Below are 16,834 nucleotides of genomic sequence, written 5' to 3'. Positions count from 1 at the left end.
TTAAATGTGTCAGCCAAAAGATTTATGTTGCTTAAGTGAATGAGTACATCATTTGTGTGAATTCTCTTTTTTCTGGAACTGAAAGAACAGTTGTTTTAGTAAAATGAATTGAGAGGACAATATTTTGACATTAGAGCCATGAGTCTTGAGTCAAGAAGAAATATCCTATGGAAATGAAAGATGCTTTCAGAACCAGGAAGGCTGATTTTCCTTAATCTCATTTACGACCTACACCTCCATCTCTTTTGCAGATGGAAAGGATCTGTAGTTAAAGACGGTGAGTGGAAGCAAAGAATGCAAAGGATTGGTAAACGTCAAAGTCCAGGATCAGTGAGAAACTGTGTCATCAGAACTGGGTTGTTAATAATGTTACTATTGTTTGTAATCAACTGGATTGCCCCACTGTCATCAAGACAAATTTTCATCCTAATGGTGTTTCATCCAAGAAAATCTGGATTTATCACTTATCTTGCTTTTGAAATGAGTCAGCTCTCTGGGGATGCATACACCATGAATGGGGAATAATAATTGTAATCATAAGTAGGCTACTGGGGTGATCTGTTCTGGCAATCTGGTAATACTTTCAACCCATGGAAACCAAAAAAAAGGAAATATGTGTTCAAATTTATCATAATTGTTTATTCTTTAAAAGAGGAAACTAGCAATATCACCCTTAGAATTAATCTCAGGATTTTAGGCTGGTCTGGTTTCTTTTTAACATCTGGAAAGTATTGTTCCATATTATATGGTTTTCATTTTTTCTGTTGAAAAGTGAGCTGTCCTTATTGAATTTTCATCGAAGGTAATCGGTCTTTTTATGTCTCTGGATGCTTTCAAAGTTTTTTTCTATGTCTTTAGTTTCCAATAATTATACCATTATGTGCCTAGACATGGTGTTGTTGTTGTTGTTGTTGTTGTTGTTGTTGTTGTTGTTGTTGTTCTGCTTGGAGTTCAGTGGTGCCTCTTGAATTTTTGGCTATATTTGGAAAGTCTTCTTCATTTTTAGAAAATTCTTAATCATTGTATTTTCAAATATTTCTTCTGCTGAATTCTCTATCTTTTCACTTTCTTGGACTCCAATTACACATATATTAGTTCTTCTTACTCCATCCTCTATGCCTGTTGAAGTATTTTTTATGTATTTTATATACTTTTGACTCTTTCTCTTTGATTCTGTGCGTATCCTACACTACACTAATACTTTATTTTTCTGTGATAAATTTGCTGTTAAACTCATATATTGTGTTCTTAATTTAGTGATTATGTTTTTCAATTCTAGAATCTCTGTTAGGTTTCTTTTATGTTTTTTGTTTCTCTGCCAAAATTCCCAGTCGTGCCTTTTATTTTGTTGGACATATTAAGGATGGTCATATAAAGTCTGTTTCTGGTAATTCAATTACATATACCTCCTGTTGATCTGTGTCTTTTGCTTCTCCTGGTTTTAGAGTATGTTGTCTTCTGATATCTTTATTATTTATGAGACAGTGATAAACATGGTTTACGAAAAATTATAAAGACAATTGGAGGTCTAGGATAATTTTAAGTTTTTGGCTGAAGGAAATCTCGGAATACCTTAATCCAATCACAGCTAGAGAACATTTGAATACAGGCTTAAGTTCCTACAAAGGCTGGTCTGTTCCTACTCCTTACTCCTAGGAATGTACCCTTTGGGATACCTTCCCAAAGTCTGTGGGTTTACTGAGGTTTCTCCTTCTTGATGGGTTCTGAATTCAGGAAGATTTTACATAAATGGGTATATAAAGATAAAACTTGCCTTATGAGGGGGTTTTGCATATACTTAAAAGTATTTACAAATGATAGATACTTGAAAGAAAAACATAAGTTCCTTTCTTATGTCTACTGAAGAACCATATTTTGAGTTAATATTCCTTATCTAACTCCATGACTATAGAGGCAGAGGCTATTTCTTCTAAAACATATGATACTAGGACAATTCCTTCTTGAGAAAATGCTAATTTTAACTGTAGGCTTATAAACCTACTATATGGCTTCAATAAAACATCTGTTTTTTAATATTCTATGATAATCCCATCATCCACTGAGGTCATATACACATGCAGTAGCAGTGATAAGGATGGTCCTTCTTTCTTTATTTTTTTAAAAAATGTTTTTACCTTTGGATGAATGATAGGATGCCTATTTCCTTAAACAATTCTTGGGTTAGGAAAATATAATTTAATTTATTTAACTGAGATAAATGGGGACAAAAAGCAATTAGAGAGAGAGGATGTATTCTTGGCAGATGGAGGCAAAGACTGAGAGAAGGCCAGGAAATGAAATTCTTCTTCTGAATAATTAGAAATCTTCATAGCTAACATCAGATCTCTTCATAACTGTTAACAAAAACTCCAACAGTTTAGACTAAGGATTGAAATCAGTTCCATTTAAGAAGGCATTTTAATATCTGAATAAATGGCTGTGGCCAAAAAGGGATAAGATCTTTAATTAGATAGTTAATCTACACCTATGTTTACCAACAAATATATTTCTATCACAGTGGGTGAAGATGGACTCAGAATATGTGGTAGCTTTGCAATTTTTCTATCTTTACATCTGTTTATTTCAAGGCTCTTCACTAAGGTAACGTTGTAGTTGTGTTGATTCTAAGGAATGTGGTGATATGTTGTTTCAAATAATACATTAGAGAGAATGCATGCAGAATAGAAGCAAGAGAAAATTATGTGATATTTAAATTAGTGTCTAAAGATATCTTTCTATCTCTTCATTTCATAACTAGAAGTGACCACTGTAGATTTACTTAATGTTAAGATTCCTTTGCATATATATAACAAGAACACAGAGAAAGAGCATTTTGAATAGAGAATTTGGATTAAATCAACAAAGTACTGTAACAAAATGACAAGATGATAATTTACTGCTGGTCACACTTGCTTTCACCTTTGGAAGCTTTATTAGTCATTGGTATCTTTCAAGAGAATAAATCTAAATAAGATGAACTGTTAGAAGCTGTGTTACAAGAAATTGGACTTAAATGCTTGTTTAAATGAAGACTAATGACAATATTGAAATGGGTGAGATGATGATGATATCTCATCCCACTGCCTTTATTTAACACAATTGTAAGTTCTATTATATCCTCTGGCTAGGCGGAGAAGGCAGAGGATGAGAAGATCTCTGTTTCAAGAACAAATGGGCATGATTCTTGGCCCATAATTAGTTGATTCTTACCTCACAATCAGAAAGGGTATTTCCACTCTCTATTGTGCTTAATTCCCCAAACAACAGAGATTGTGGTATATTGTCAATATCATACTGTGATCCCTTCCCGGGAAAAAAAATTCTACTACATTAAACTTGTACAGGGATTTGAAAAGGCAAGGACTAGACATCCATTGAATCTCAAATCAAATTACAATATATTTGTGCTTATTTGGGGAAACAAGATTTGGAGTCTGAAGTGTCTGATCAAAACTTCACTTGAGATTTTTGTTTGTATCTCTGTTTCAGATGGTACTGATCTAGAACTGAGGCTTGTGGGTGGAAGTAACCGCTGTGCTGGGAGAGTAGAGTTGAAAGTACAAGGAAAGTGGGGAACCATATGCCACCATAACTGGAACAATGTTGCTGCTAACGTAGTATGCAAGCAGTTGGGGTGTGGAACAGCACTTCATTTCCCTGGCTTGCCTCATTTTGAATCAGGGTCTGGTACTATATGGCTTGATGATGTCTCCTGCTCTGGTAATGAATCTTTTCTTTGGGACTGCAGACATTCTGGAAGGGTACATTATAATTGTATTCATCAGAAGGATGTGGCTGTGATCTGCTCAGGTAAGACTTACATTTCTATGGTACGTCAGATAAAATATCTCTTTTGGAGAAACAGGAACAAGCCCTGAAGTTACAACCAATTGTGTATGTAGGAATTGACATTTTTCATTTTTCCTCAGGGGATGTTTCTATACCTTCTAGCATATTACATTGTAAATCTCCTATCTTGGGAATGAGGTTTATAATCTCTGACACCATTTTACTTAATTCTGATTGATGCAACAAAATATCCAATCTAGTCAAAATTATTATTAGTCTTCACAAATGCATGATTTATTAATATTCAGTAAAAGTTTTTAAATGTGTACTCTAATTACTTGGTATGTTCAGAGACACACAATATTTTTTTATAATGTCAAAATTAGGCTTATTTTAGCACTTCTTTTCACTAAAATAAACTATTTTCAAACAGTATCTAAAACTTTATGACGTCTTAATTACTTCATACTTTACACTAGTAAAGTTTTTGTCTGTAGCCATTCATTTTCTAGTTTTGAATTCTCATCTACAAGCAATTTTCGCCTTGTTGTTTACTTATAGCTTTGTATGGCCAGGGCTTGAAATATTCCCTAGCATTTATCTCACAACAGTGTTCTATGTTCAAAGATGTAAGAAAACCTGTCCACTCTCTTAGTAAAAGTAAATCTACACCTTCTAATATCCTTATGAAAGAAGAATCTCTAGATATAGAGTCAATTATTTTCCTCTGAAAGTCTCTTTTGTCATGATGGAAGGGGTTTCTTTAGTAAATTATTTTCTTTAGTAGCTGACGCTACTCCACTTGTCTGACACACAAGATGCCTTCATCTAATTTCCTGTAGAGTTTGAGATCAGGCCATAGATTTTAAATAGAGTTTTGCTTAAGTCTAGAAGTGCAGGGAAATGTGCACATAGGAAAACACATATAGGCAGTGAGATTTATTGATTACTGTAGCTCTCCATTCCATCCTCAAAGGACATTTGAGAATGAGACTATATTTAGGAAGTCTTTTCACTTTATTTTTTCTTTTTACACTAGTTTGCTTGCAAGTTTTGTCTGGGGACCAACCACTTCCACCCTGCAAAAGAAGAGTTTCCCAAAATATAGTTAACTAATCCATCACTTATTACATAAATGGACAGACTAGAAAGGGAAAGAAAAACTTGGGGAAGAGAGGAGAGAGACATGAGAAGATGAGATGAAAGGAGAGAGGGAAGGAGAAGGAAAGAGAGAGAATTTCAATCATTTTGATTAAACATAAACTTTCTTACAATATTCAAAATTGAATGCACAGTAGTGCACTTCTGACATAATATCCCTAATTGTGAGAACATTTGCATTTCAAATTCTGGAATCTCTAGAATTGTGTGCTTCTGAAAGAGTAAGGGAAAGCCATAAAGGAAGTTATGTGAAAATAAAATTAGAAAAGAGTCCCAATAATGAGGACAGACACACTGCCAACCATGCGAAGATGGGTAACTACGTACGTTCGTCTTCTCCTCAGCCCCACAGTCATAGGGACTTTTTTACCAAACAGATATAGTCTGTAGTTTAGAATCTGTCGTTTGATAATTATGTGACTTTGTATAAATCAGCCTCTAAGCTGCCGGTTTCTCATATTGTAGACAGGACAACAACGTTAAGTAAAATAGTGCAAGGAAAGTACCCAAAATGTGTCTGGAAATCAGGAAGGTCTGGTAACTACAACAAATATATTTTATAAAGGAAGTTTTGTTTCTTCATAGAAAACATAGTATGAGAAAGAATATGTTTTCCTTTAAATCCAAGTAAAAGTTTTTCCTAATGCTGCATTCGTTTTGTACTTTTTCCTCCTGAAGTTACTGAAATAGGATATTTCCCAACACTCTCTTCATTTTATTTTACTCAGTTAAAAATAATTAATCTAGTATTGTGAAAATTAATATAATTTATAATAAAATAGGATTCTAAGGCTTTCCATTGTGACGCGTAGTTTCTTAAATTTTAGCCAAGGTTAAAGCAAGGTTCTCTTAGGTTTATGATTTCAATTTTCATGTCGAAGAGAGGATTGTTTCCAAAAAGGCAGACATACATTTCCATATTGAAGAATTTTTGTTAAAATTCTAGAAAAAATGCATTCTCATGTTTCATTTTTCTCAGCATATGAAAGATACATCTTATCTTCACACGGTGGGGCTAGGGGGTGAAGCAAGCTGATGATCCTGTCCCAAACACGACCGAGATATTTCTCTGCCATTTTGTTCTAGATGGAGCAGATTTGGACCTGCGATTGGTGGATGGAAGAAGCAATTGTTCAGGGAGAGTAGAGGTGAGAATCCATGGACAGTGGTGGACAATATGTGGCTATGACTGGAGTAACAAACAAGCCACTGTGGTTTGTAAACAGCTAGGATGTCCAACTGATATCACTGGCAGTCTCTATGCTAAATCCAGTAGTGAATCTAAGGAAATTTGGATAAACAGCATATCTTGTACTGGAAATGAATCAGCTCTCTGGGACTGTGTGTATGATGGAAAAGCAAAGCAAGCATGTGTCCGAAGATCAGATGCTGGTGTAATCTGTTCTGGTAAGGTTCAAAGATCACGAGAGTATACGATTTCGAATTCTCAGGTATAATTTGTTGGGAGGTGTAAACACTTGATATCTTGGAGGGAGGCTTTTTTGGATCTTACAAAATACCCTAACATGGGGCTGGCCCCATGGTCAAGTGGTTAAAGTTCCAAGCTCTCTAATACCACTGCCTAGGTTCACCGTTTCAGATCCTGGTGTGGACATACTCCACTCATCAGCCATGCTGTGGAGGCATCCTACATACAAAGTAGAAGAAGATTGGCATAGACGTTAGCTCAGGGTTCATCTTTCTCCAGCAAAAGAAGAGGAGGATTGGCAATGGATGTTAGCTCAGGGTGAATCTTTCTCACACACACACACAAAAAATACCCTCAAACTGCAGGAAAAAATTTGTCTTATAGCTTTCTTCAGTGCTGTGCTACTTGCTTTTTATTCATGAGAAAACACTGATTAATCTTCATAACTCAAGCTTAGAAGAGATGAAATCTAGAAATATAATTTGAGTCTATGAGTGAATCCCACTCTAATATACTAACAAAAGATAGTTCCACGTCATCCTGCCTTTAACATACCTTGACTGACTGTATTTTTAAGTGCACATTGTAAAAAAGAGAGCTTTCATTGCCTCATCAATCTTCCCTGAAAACAAATGCAGCTGGTTTCCAAATGTATCCCTATATTTAATCTGTATCTCTAAAACAATTAGGAAGTTCCTCCTAATATAAAGCTAAATTTTATTAATTCATAGTTTTCTTCAAAATGCAAAAAATTAAAAAGAATCTTTAAAATCCACTTGCAGTGCCACCATTTATGTAAAATTTTTTTACAATTTTGTTGTTTATGTTACAAGATCATGGATACATAACTATGTGTCTGTGTGTGTGACTCTTTTTGCTGAATAATATATCACAGATATATGCCACATGGCCATTATTAATCTATCATCATGTTAAAGGCTACTTAGTATTTTGCCTAAATGTACTGCAATTTATTAATTATTTCCATACTGTTAAGTTTTTAAAAGCTTTCAAGTTTTCACCATTCAAAATATTGCTATATTGGATATACTGAAAAATACATTTTTCACACTTTGATTATTTACTTTGCTAAGCACTTAAAAATGAGATTGTTATATAAAAGAGTATGCATCTTTTCAAAGTTTGGAATTATATTGACAAATCACCTTCCAGGAATTTCATTTTTTTCTCTTCTACTAAATCTCTCTTTTTTCTTTTTTTTAAAGATTTTCTTTTTTTCCTTTTTCTCCTCAAAGCCCCCCGGTACATAGTTGTATATTCTTCGTTGTGGGTCCTTCTAGTTGTGGCATGTGGGACGCTGCCTCAGCGTGGTTTGATGAGCAGTGCCATGTCCACGCCCAGGATTCGAACCAACGAAACACTGGGCCACCTGCAGCGGAGCGTGTGAACTTAACCACTCGGCCACAGGGCCAGCCCCATAAATCTCTTTTTTCTACTATCCCACTTCATCCCACTAACACTGAATACTTTCATATTTTAAAATTACTGTCAGCATGATAAAAAATTATAATAATAATATCAACTAACACTGTTGAACATCTACTGTGTGCTAGGCTTTGTTCTATTTGCTGTACATATATGGTTTCACGTAATCTTCATGTAATCCCAGGAGGTAGATACTATTCCAGCCTCTGTTTTACTGTGAGGGAGTAGAGGTACTGAAAGTAACTCACCAAATGTTACTCAGCTACAAGGGCAGTGGGGACACTGGAATTCAAATATAGGCTGTTTGGCTCCAGAGTCAGTGCTCAAAACTGTTTTAACAACAAAGAAGAATTTTTTCCCCAATTCTTCATTGGAAATTTATTTGTATTTGTTTGTGGATTGTCTTTTCTTGTTCTTTGGCCAGTTATCTATTGTGTGATATGTCTTTGTCTTCATAATATGAAAACAGGGGCTCTATTTTAGAGTCTCTGCAAAATACATGATCCTCTCTTCTATTTTCAGAACCATGGTGTTCTAATTATTATAGCTTTCTACTGGTTAATGTGTATTGAGGCATATACCCCGTAATTATTCTTTTTTTTTCATAAAATTCCCTTGCTATTCTTCCATATTTACTCTTCTAAATATGGGTTAAAATTGGAATTGGCTTTAGGTAATAAACATATGAATTGGCTTGATTTTGGAAGAAATTATATTATTACAACAGCTAGTTCTGCTATAGGAGAAGAGAATACATTATTTCATTTATGTGTTTCTTTTATTTGCCTCAGGAAATTAAAATTTTTTCTTTCCTTTGTTTCTATGAATTTTTGTTTGGTATATATGGAGATTATATATTATATATTGTATGTATATATTGTATGAATATATTTAACTTACACTGAGAACATTCATTTCCATTATAATTCTCTTAGAAATAATTGGGGACATACTCAAACTTTATGGGCAAGAATGTCCATGGCAGCATAATTTACAAAAATGAAAATTGATCAATAACTTGAATAACCAAGAATTATGTATTAATTAAATAACTTAGAGAATCCCTGTGTGATGGGGTACCATGAAACCATTAAATATTGTATTTTAAAAATATATATACACCATGGTGAATAAAGTGGAAGATTATTATATATATACAATAGATTTGTCTTACTGAATATCCAGTAAAGGAATTGGAAAGCTTTGAGAATTTTTAAAGTGGTCTGCTATAACATGTTATATCTTTCCTACATAATAATAATAGCTGGTTAGAAAAATATTTCTTAAGTGCTTTGAACATTGGAAAAATCAAGATAAAAAGAAATTTATTTCATGAAAGGACATTTTCATGTACTCCCACCTCCTTTACTTTATAAAACATGGGTGGACAAACTAAAATGAAGAATATGAGGGGATGAGCCAACACTGAACTCCACTACAGAAACGTGCCAGAGTTTTAATCTCCTGAATACACCCATGCCTCAAAGAACCCCTACCCGTGATTCCATGTTGCCTTCGTTGTCCAAATCAGTCATTCTGGGAGGCTTTATAATGATCCCAGACTTAACTTCAGTAAATTTGTTTCTTTTGTTTCATCCTGTAGGGACATCCTCCGTCCAAAATTTAAATAAGAAATTATCACAAGAAAGAAAAACTGTCCATCAATACATATGCCTAATATATTATCTCTTAGCCTAAAGTCTCAGAGTGTTGAGTATATTAAATGAGGAAAATGCCACATTTAGTCTTCCGAAAGGGTCCTATCAATTTTATCTCAAACGTGCAGTTTTGTCTTTCTTGCAGATGAGGTGGATCTGGACCTGAGGCTTGTGGGTACAGATAATCACTGTTATGGGAGATTGGAGGTGAAATACCAAGGAGAGTGGGGGACTGTGTGCCATGACAAATGGAGCACAAAGAATACAGCTGTTGTGTGTAAACAATTGGGATGTGGAAATCCTGTCCATATATATGGTATGACCCATATTATGGAAGCATCAGGACCTATCTGGTTGGATGATGTTTCTTGTAGTGGAAATGAGTCAACTATCTGGGACTGTGAACACGCTGGATGGGGAAAGCATAACTGTGTACACAGAGAGGATGTGACTGTGACCTGCTCAGGTAAGATTCATTTTGTTTATTCTATCCTGACAAAAGGAATAGTATTCATAAGAATGGCACTTCATATGGTTGAGGCAGAATAGAAGGAGGGGGAATCCACAGACTTTATAACATGGGGTATATAGTTAGAAAACTCTCACTGTTAAATCAGAAAGTATTAGCAAAAGTCATTGTCTGAAGAGAGAAAATGCTATCTTCTACTCCCCCACCTCATTTATTGCTTTTACTCCCCTTCATATTCTCAGTCTTGATTTTAAAACATCTGTTATCTGTAGCCTTGTAGTTTTCAAAGATTGTCTAACTAGGAATTTCCCAATAGCACTAAAAGAAGGAAAGAGGAATTTGAAGTACATTTGAATCAAAAAAATGAAAATATTTCATAGGGATAATACAGGGCTAAGAGATATTACAGATGGTTCCCGCCTTACAATGGTTCAGCTTATGATTTTTTGACTTTACAGTGGTGCAAAAGTGATGCATTCAGTAGAAACCATACTTCAAATTTCAAATGTTGATCTTTTCCCTGGCTAGCAATGTGCGGTACAATACTCTCTTGTGATGCTGGGCAGTAGCAGCAAGCCACAGCTCCCAGGCAGCCACGTGATCACAAGGGTAAACAACCAATACACTTACAACCAATCTGTACCCAGGCAACCATTCTGTTTTTCACTTTCAGTACGGTAGTCAGTAAATTATGTGAGATATTCAAGACTTTATTATAAGATAGGCTTTGTGTTAGATGATTTTTCGCAACTATAGGCTAATGTAAGTGTTCTGAGTACATTTAAGGTAGTAGGCTAAGCTACGATGTTAGGTAGGTTAGATGTACTAAATGCATTTTCAATTTACAATATTTTCAACTTAAAATGGGTTTATTGGGATGAAACCCCATCACAAGTCAGGGAAGATCTGTATAGTATTTGATAAAAGGTAAATATTTAGATTTTCTTTTAGAAAATATTATTAGACCCTGAATATTTATAACTTATTGTGAAATAGTTGGATTAGTGACAATAGATATACAAGAGCCTTATTCAAATAATTAAGAAAATTATTTTTAATTGGATAAATTATTAAATAATTAAGAAATGTCATAGAAACACATTCATCTGAATTTTAAGTAATATCAAACATATGTAGTGATGTTCCTCCTACCTCTGTATATACGCTTGTGGTTAGTAGTATTCCTGTTAGACTCAACAAGGACCCCTGAACAGAGTGGAGAACACCCTGGACTTATTGGGCAGTGAGAAAATAATGCTTAAAACTCATTCAGATGCATAGATCATCAAGTACAGATCACCTTCAACTTACATTGGGGTTACATCGCATCATAAATTGAAAGTATCATAAATAAAAAATGCATTTAATACACCTAACCTACTGAACATCACAGCTTAGCCTCGCTTAATCATGGCTAGAACACTTACATTAGCTTACAGTTGGGCAAAATAATCTAACACAAAGCCTATAATAAAGCGTTGAATATCTCAGGTAATTTATTGACTAATGTACAGAAAGTGAACCTAATGCAGTATTAGGAAAATATTGTATGGCTAGAACCACATAGGATGAATTAAAAGGTGCTGCAGTTGCATTGGGAAACGTCAGGGTGTGAGGAATTGTAATGGGCAAGTCTTCCTCAGAAAAGTCATGTTCAAAATGCCACTTGAAGATAAGGAGAGTTGATATATTCCTGATGTAGGACAGCGGAGGTGCACTGTTGGCCTTGCCAGCTGAAAGCAAACTGCTTCTGGTGGTCTTTTTAAAAAGATATTGAGGAAAAAAAGCATTTGTCAGATCAATAACTGCATAACAATTACCAGAGGATGTATCAATTTGCTCAAGCAATAGAATCATATCTGAAAAAGCAGCTGCAATTGGAGTCACCATTTGGTTAAGCTTATGATAATCCATTGTCTTTCTCCAAGACTCGCATGTTTTCTGCGCAGACCAAATAGGTGAGTTGAATGGGGATATGTTAGGAATCACAACTCCTGCATCCTTCAAGTCCTTGACGGTAGCACTAAACTCTGCAATCATTCCAGGAAAGTGGTATGGATTTTGGTTTACTAATTTCCTAGGTGGAGGCAGTTCTAGTGGCTTCCACTTGGCCTTTTACACCATAATAGCCCTCACTCTACAAGTCAGGGAGCCAATGTGAGAATTCTTCCAGTTGCTAAGTATGTATGTTCTAATTATGCATAATTCATAGTTAGAATTAACGAATTCCAATTAGCTATGGATCTGGGGAAACAACCACAGAATGAGTTAGGGAACCCAGTGGGCCCACCGTGAGGCAGACCTGTACTAAAACCCCATTGATCACTTGACCTCCATAAACCCCTACACTGGCTGGTGGACCGACAGATGTTTTGGGTCTCCTGGAATTAATGTCAGTTCAGAGTGAGTGTCCAGTGGTTCTTAAAAGGTCTGATTATTTTCTTTTCCCAAATGCACAGTCACCTTGGTAAAAGATTGTAGGTCACTTTGGGAAATGTTGGGAGAAAATTTAAAAGTATAAATATTTGGTACTGTGACTGGGTCCATCCTCAAGGTGATCTGGCCTCCCTTCCTTCATGGGATTCTGGGTGTGTAAACTGACTCAAGTCTGGGAATCAATTGAGGGACCATGAGTCTCTGTTCCTATGATTCAAGTTAGATTTATATTTGCTTGACCTAGAACTCTTCTACTTATGCAGATCAAGAAGTTAATAGACCGCCTGCCTATTTCACTTCTATAAACACCATTATCAACTAGCTGATGCCATAGGTCTCTGCAAATCAGACTATTTTCATTACTGCTTTGAATGTACTATCTATTATGGTAACCACGCCCACCTTGCCTTTGACAGTTAAGCGCCCATCTCTTGTCCTCACCACCTTGGAATTCAGTTATCCCCACTGTATTTAAGAATTCGAACTCAGTGGCAGCAGTTTCCATTGTAATTTCTTTCTGACCTGTATGAAGAGCAGCTACAAATCTCTTCAAGAATGATGGGCTCCTCTCACAAATTTATTTCTCATAGTCATGGTAAAAGGTGTGTTCTCTGGACCCTCCCAGGGTGGGTGAGTAGATCTTACATGATAAATCCACTCTAACATTCCAAGCTACCTAAGCCTTTGGATTCTTCCTCTACCATATACAGAGGCAGTTCTGGCATTTTAACCTCATTTAATGTAGGCCATCTTTTGGTCAATGTTTCAGCCAACCAATCAAACTATTAGAGCCCTTTCTAACCACCTGAGCTGCTTCATTAAATCTAGAATATCTGCTTAGTGGGCCTATATCAATAAATTCAGCCGAATTCAATTTTAATTTCCTTCCGCTGTTATCTCACACCCTTAATATGCATTTCCACACACATTCCCAAGATTTATGTCCATATAAATTTGAAAAATCATGTTTTTTCTGTGCACTCTTCCACATGAGTCACATTTTGTACCTCACTTTGGGACCTACTGGGTCTTGAGTCTAGTTGTAGTTCTAGAAATAAAGAAGGCTAGTGGGGGTGGGTCCTGAGGAGGATCAGGAGGGTCATGCAAAGCAACTACCTCAGGGGAGGAGGTTATATATATATGAGAGACAGAGAGAGAGAGAGAAAAGGAAAGGGAGAGGGAGAGAGAGGGAGAGAGAGGGAGAGATTGACGGAGTGAGAGAGAGACTGAGGGAAAGAGAGGCTTTAAGGAATTATGGGGTTCAAATCCAAAATCTGTAGGGTAGGCCAGCAGACTGGAGAGCCCAGAAAGAGTTGATCTTGCAGATTTGAGCCCAAAGACAGTCTAGAGATAGAATTCATTCTCTTCTCTTAAAGTCTTCAACTAATTAGATGAGGCCAACCCACCTCATGGAGGATAATCTGCTATACTCAAAGTTTGCTGAGTGAAATGTTATTTACATCTAAAAATAGCTTCACAGCAACATCTGGACTGGTGTTTGACCAAACAACTCAGTTCCGTAACCTAGCCAACTTGACACATAATATTAACCATCACACCCACTAACTACTTGCTTCACTGTTTTTGATGTAGATAATACAAAGTGGAGCCTGAGGCTGATAGATGGCAACAGCCGCTGCTCAGGAAGACTGGAGGTGTACTTTCAAGGACAGTGGGGCACAGTATGTGATGACAATTGGAGCAGTAATGCTGCTGCTGTGGTGTGTGACCAGCTGGATTGTCCATCTTCTATTATTGGCATGGGTCTTGGAAATGCTTCTGTAGGATCTGGAAAAATTTGGCTTGATGATGTTTTCTGTGATGGGGATGAGGCACAACTCTGGGCATGCAGCCACAGTGGGTGGGGAAATCATGACTGCAGTCACAGTGAAGATGTTGGAGTGACCTGCTCTGGTAAGACACCCAAACCAGGATTTCCTATAAAAGTGCCTGGGCTCTCTAACACACTCTTTTTTTCCCCTTGAATGGGTACCTGTATTGCAGAGTACTCATTTCTCACTTTTGCAAACTACTGATAACTCATATCCTCATTCAGATTTTTAATGCCTCTTCCTATAGTACCAAACCCTCAGGAAATGAAACCTTATGTTCTAATATTTGCCAAGATTTTCCCAAGGTTAGCTTCCCCAGACACTAGCGTTACAAAGGATTCTACAAAAAGAAATTATCCATAGTCAGATTAGTTTAGGAAAAAATAATAAAAATTCAGTCATTAAGACACTTAAACACTTGTGGTAAAACATCCACATACTTGAAAATTCTTTCCCATGATTACCCAAATATGCATTCTTACCTGAAAGATTTATTTATGTAAAATTTATACCAATAGCATTAAAGCAAGTGAACCTCATCTAAAAGTCTGGGCTTATGGTTTATATGATTTCAAAAATGTCAAGAATTCCCCTTCAGACTCCTTCTCCAAGGCCAAAGTTTTAATTAGACAACTTTCAAATGGTCCAAAGAAAAATTTCATGTATACCTATGCAGGTAGTACAATTTCAGAAGAGTTGAATTCCCTTACTTTTTATATACTGTTTTATTAGTCTTGGAGTTTCCTTATGTTCAGTGAATCCCAACATCTTTATCTCTTACTCTATATGTTCCTTTCTGAGATAAATGAGTAAGACATTGAATTGTGTTTTAAAGAATCATTAAACTCCAATATAAATCTGAAATTTACCTCTTAAACTTTGACCATTCTATTCTGCCTTTCAATTTAGGTAGATCTACAGTTACAATTTACAAATAATTACAATCCTTCCTCAGAGGAGCTATTCTTCCAACTTGAATTTTTCACATGTCTTCTGGAAGCTTGTTCTGCCACTGAAACAACCTCTTTTAAGGGGAAATTTTGCTTCCCATGGCCATGAATATCAATATGTTTTCCTTTTTTAATTTTTATATTTTTTTAATTGACATAACATTGGTTTATAACATTGTATAGATTTCAGGTATACATCATTTTGACTTCAGTATATACTGCATCCTGTTGACCACCAAAAGTCTAGTTTCCATCTGTCATTGTACAGATTTCCCCTTTTTCCCCTTCACCCTTTCCCTACCACCTCTCCCCTCTGGTAACTACCAATCTGTTCTCTGTACCCATGCGTTTTGTTGTTTTTGGTTTATCTTCCATGTATGAGTGAAATCATGTGGTATTTTTCTTTCTCTGTCTAACTTAGCATAATACCCTCAAGGTCCATGTTGTCACAAACGGCAGGGTTTCATCTTTTTTATAGCCAAGTAGTGTTCCATTGTATATACATACCACATCTTCTTTATCCGTTCATCCATCAACAGGCACAAAGGTTGTTTGCATGTCTGGCTATTGTGCATAATGCCACAACGTATCTTTCAATAAAAGAATTCAGGTTCCCTGAACATGAGATCCAACTCTAGTCCATAGAAACTATCCACATTTTTTTTTCCTGTGCTTGTATCTATTATAGTAAACTTCAGACTCCTTTAGAGGGAGATGTTATTGTTTGTTTATATTAAAGATGTGTAATTCAGGAAGACCTACATGTCAATGTGATGTTACCTTCTCATGCTGAACCATCTACTACAACTGATTTTCTACCTAAGCCTGTCTCACAGTGAATATATGTTGCTACCCAGCAGTGAAATATGTTTTTCCCTATATTTAGAGTACTTTCTTAGGGCAAAAAATTTTTATCTGCTTCTAGACCACCTTTTCAGGTAATCTCAATCTTCTTAGAGATTCCTGCAAGACATATAGATACTCCCCAAAAGCATAGCTCTGTAAATATCAGTACCTAAAATAAGTCCCATTTGTAAAAATGTCTTTTTACTATTATGGAAAAGTTGAAAATAACTGCTCTACCAACCTCAAATGATTACACTTTCAAAACCTCTGCTAACTATGAAAAGATCTTAACCCTTGCTTCACAAACACTGTCACTGAGCCCCAATAACACAGAGAAACATATAGGCTTAAAATGGAAATACACTGCAATTTTATTTCTCTATTTAATGGGAGTTTTACTTAGAGAATCATTCCATATCCACTCAAACATAATTATGTCAAAATAACTAATATAGTAAAATCTTACTCAGCAGTGTTGTAAGCATCAGGCAATGGGGCTGGCGTGAAAGGAAAGGGCAGACATTGCAAGGTCCTCTGGAGCATATTAATTATGTTGTTCCTCTCCTCAAGGCCAATCGGCAGTAATTTGGTCACACTAATAGAACTGATTTTCTGACATGTCAGATCTTTCAATATTAGTAAGTTAGATCTATTAATATAATTTAATAAATAAAGTAGAAAATACGGAGTATGAATTCACATAGATATCATATTTATTAATATTAATTTTATTTTTTAATTAAAAATAAGATAAAATAAGTTGACATCATCCACTATTCATTAAAAATTAAAGCATGAATTAGATAAAGAAGTATTGC

The 16,834-nt window shown here is 35.6% G+C and overlaps 1 protein-coding gene across 2 annotated transcripts in view; it reads left to right on the top strand.

Annotated features, from left to right (window-relative positions):
• CD163L1 (CD163 molecule like 1) overlaps positions 1 to 16,834 on the top strand; it is a 54,586-nt gene that overhangs the window by 15,461 nt on the left and 22,291 nt on the right. For both annotated transcript variants that reach the window (XM_070270958.1, XM_005610905.4), the window contains exons 5-8: positions 3,490 to 3,810; positions 6,037 to 6,357; positions 9,629 to 9,949; positions 13,982 to 14,302. In XM_070270958.1, coding sequence (XP_070127059.1) covers positions 3,490 to 3,810; positions 6,037 to 6,357; positions 9,629 to 9,949; positions 13,982 to 14,302 — 1,284 coding nt within the window. The remainder of the gene's footprint in view (positions 1 to 3,489; positions 3,811 to 6,036; positions 6,358 to 9,628; positions 9,950 to 13,981; positions 14,303 to 16,834) is intronic.

Source organism: Equus caballus, chromosome 6, assembly GCF_041296265.1.
Source record: "Equus caballus isolate H_3958 breed thoroughbred chromosome 6, TB-T2T, whole genome shotgun sequence".
In the NCBI taxonomy this organism is placed as follows: Eukaryota; Metazoa; Chordata; class Mammalia; order Perissodactyla; family Equidae; genus Equus; species Equus caballus.
This window is presented reverse-complemented; position numbering and strand designations above follow the sequence as displayed.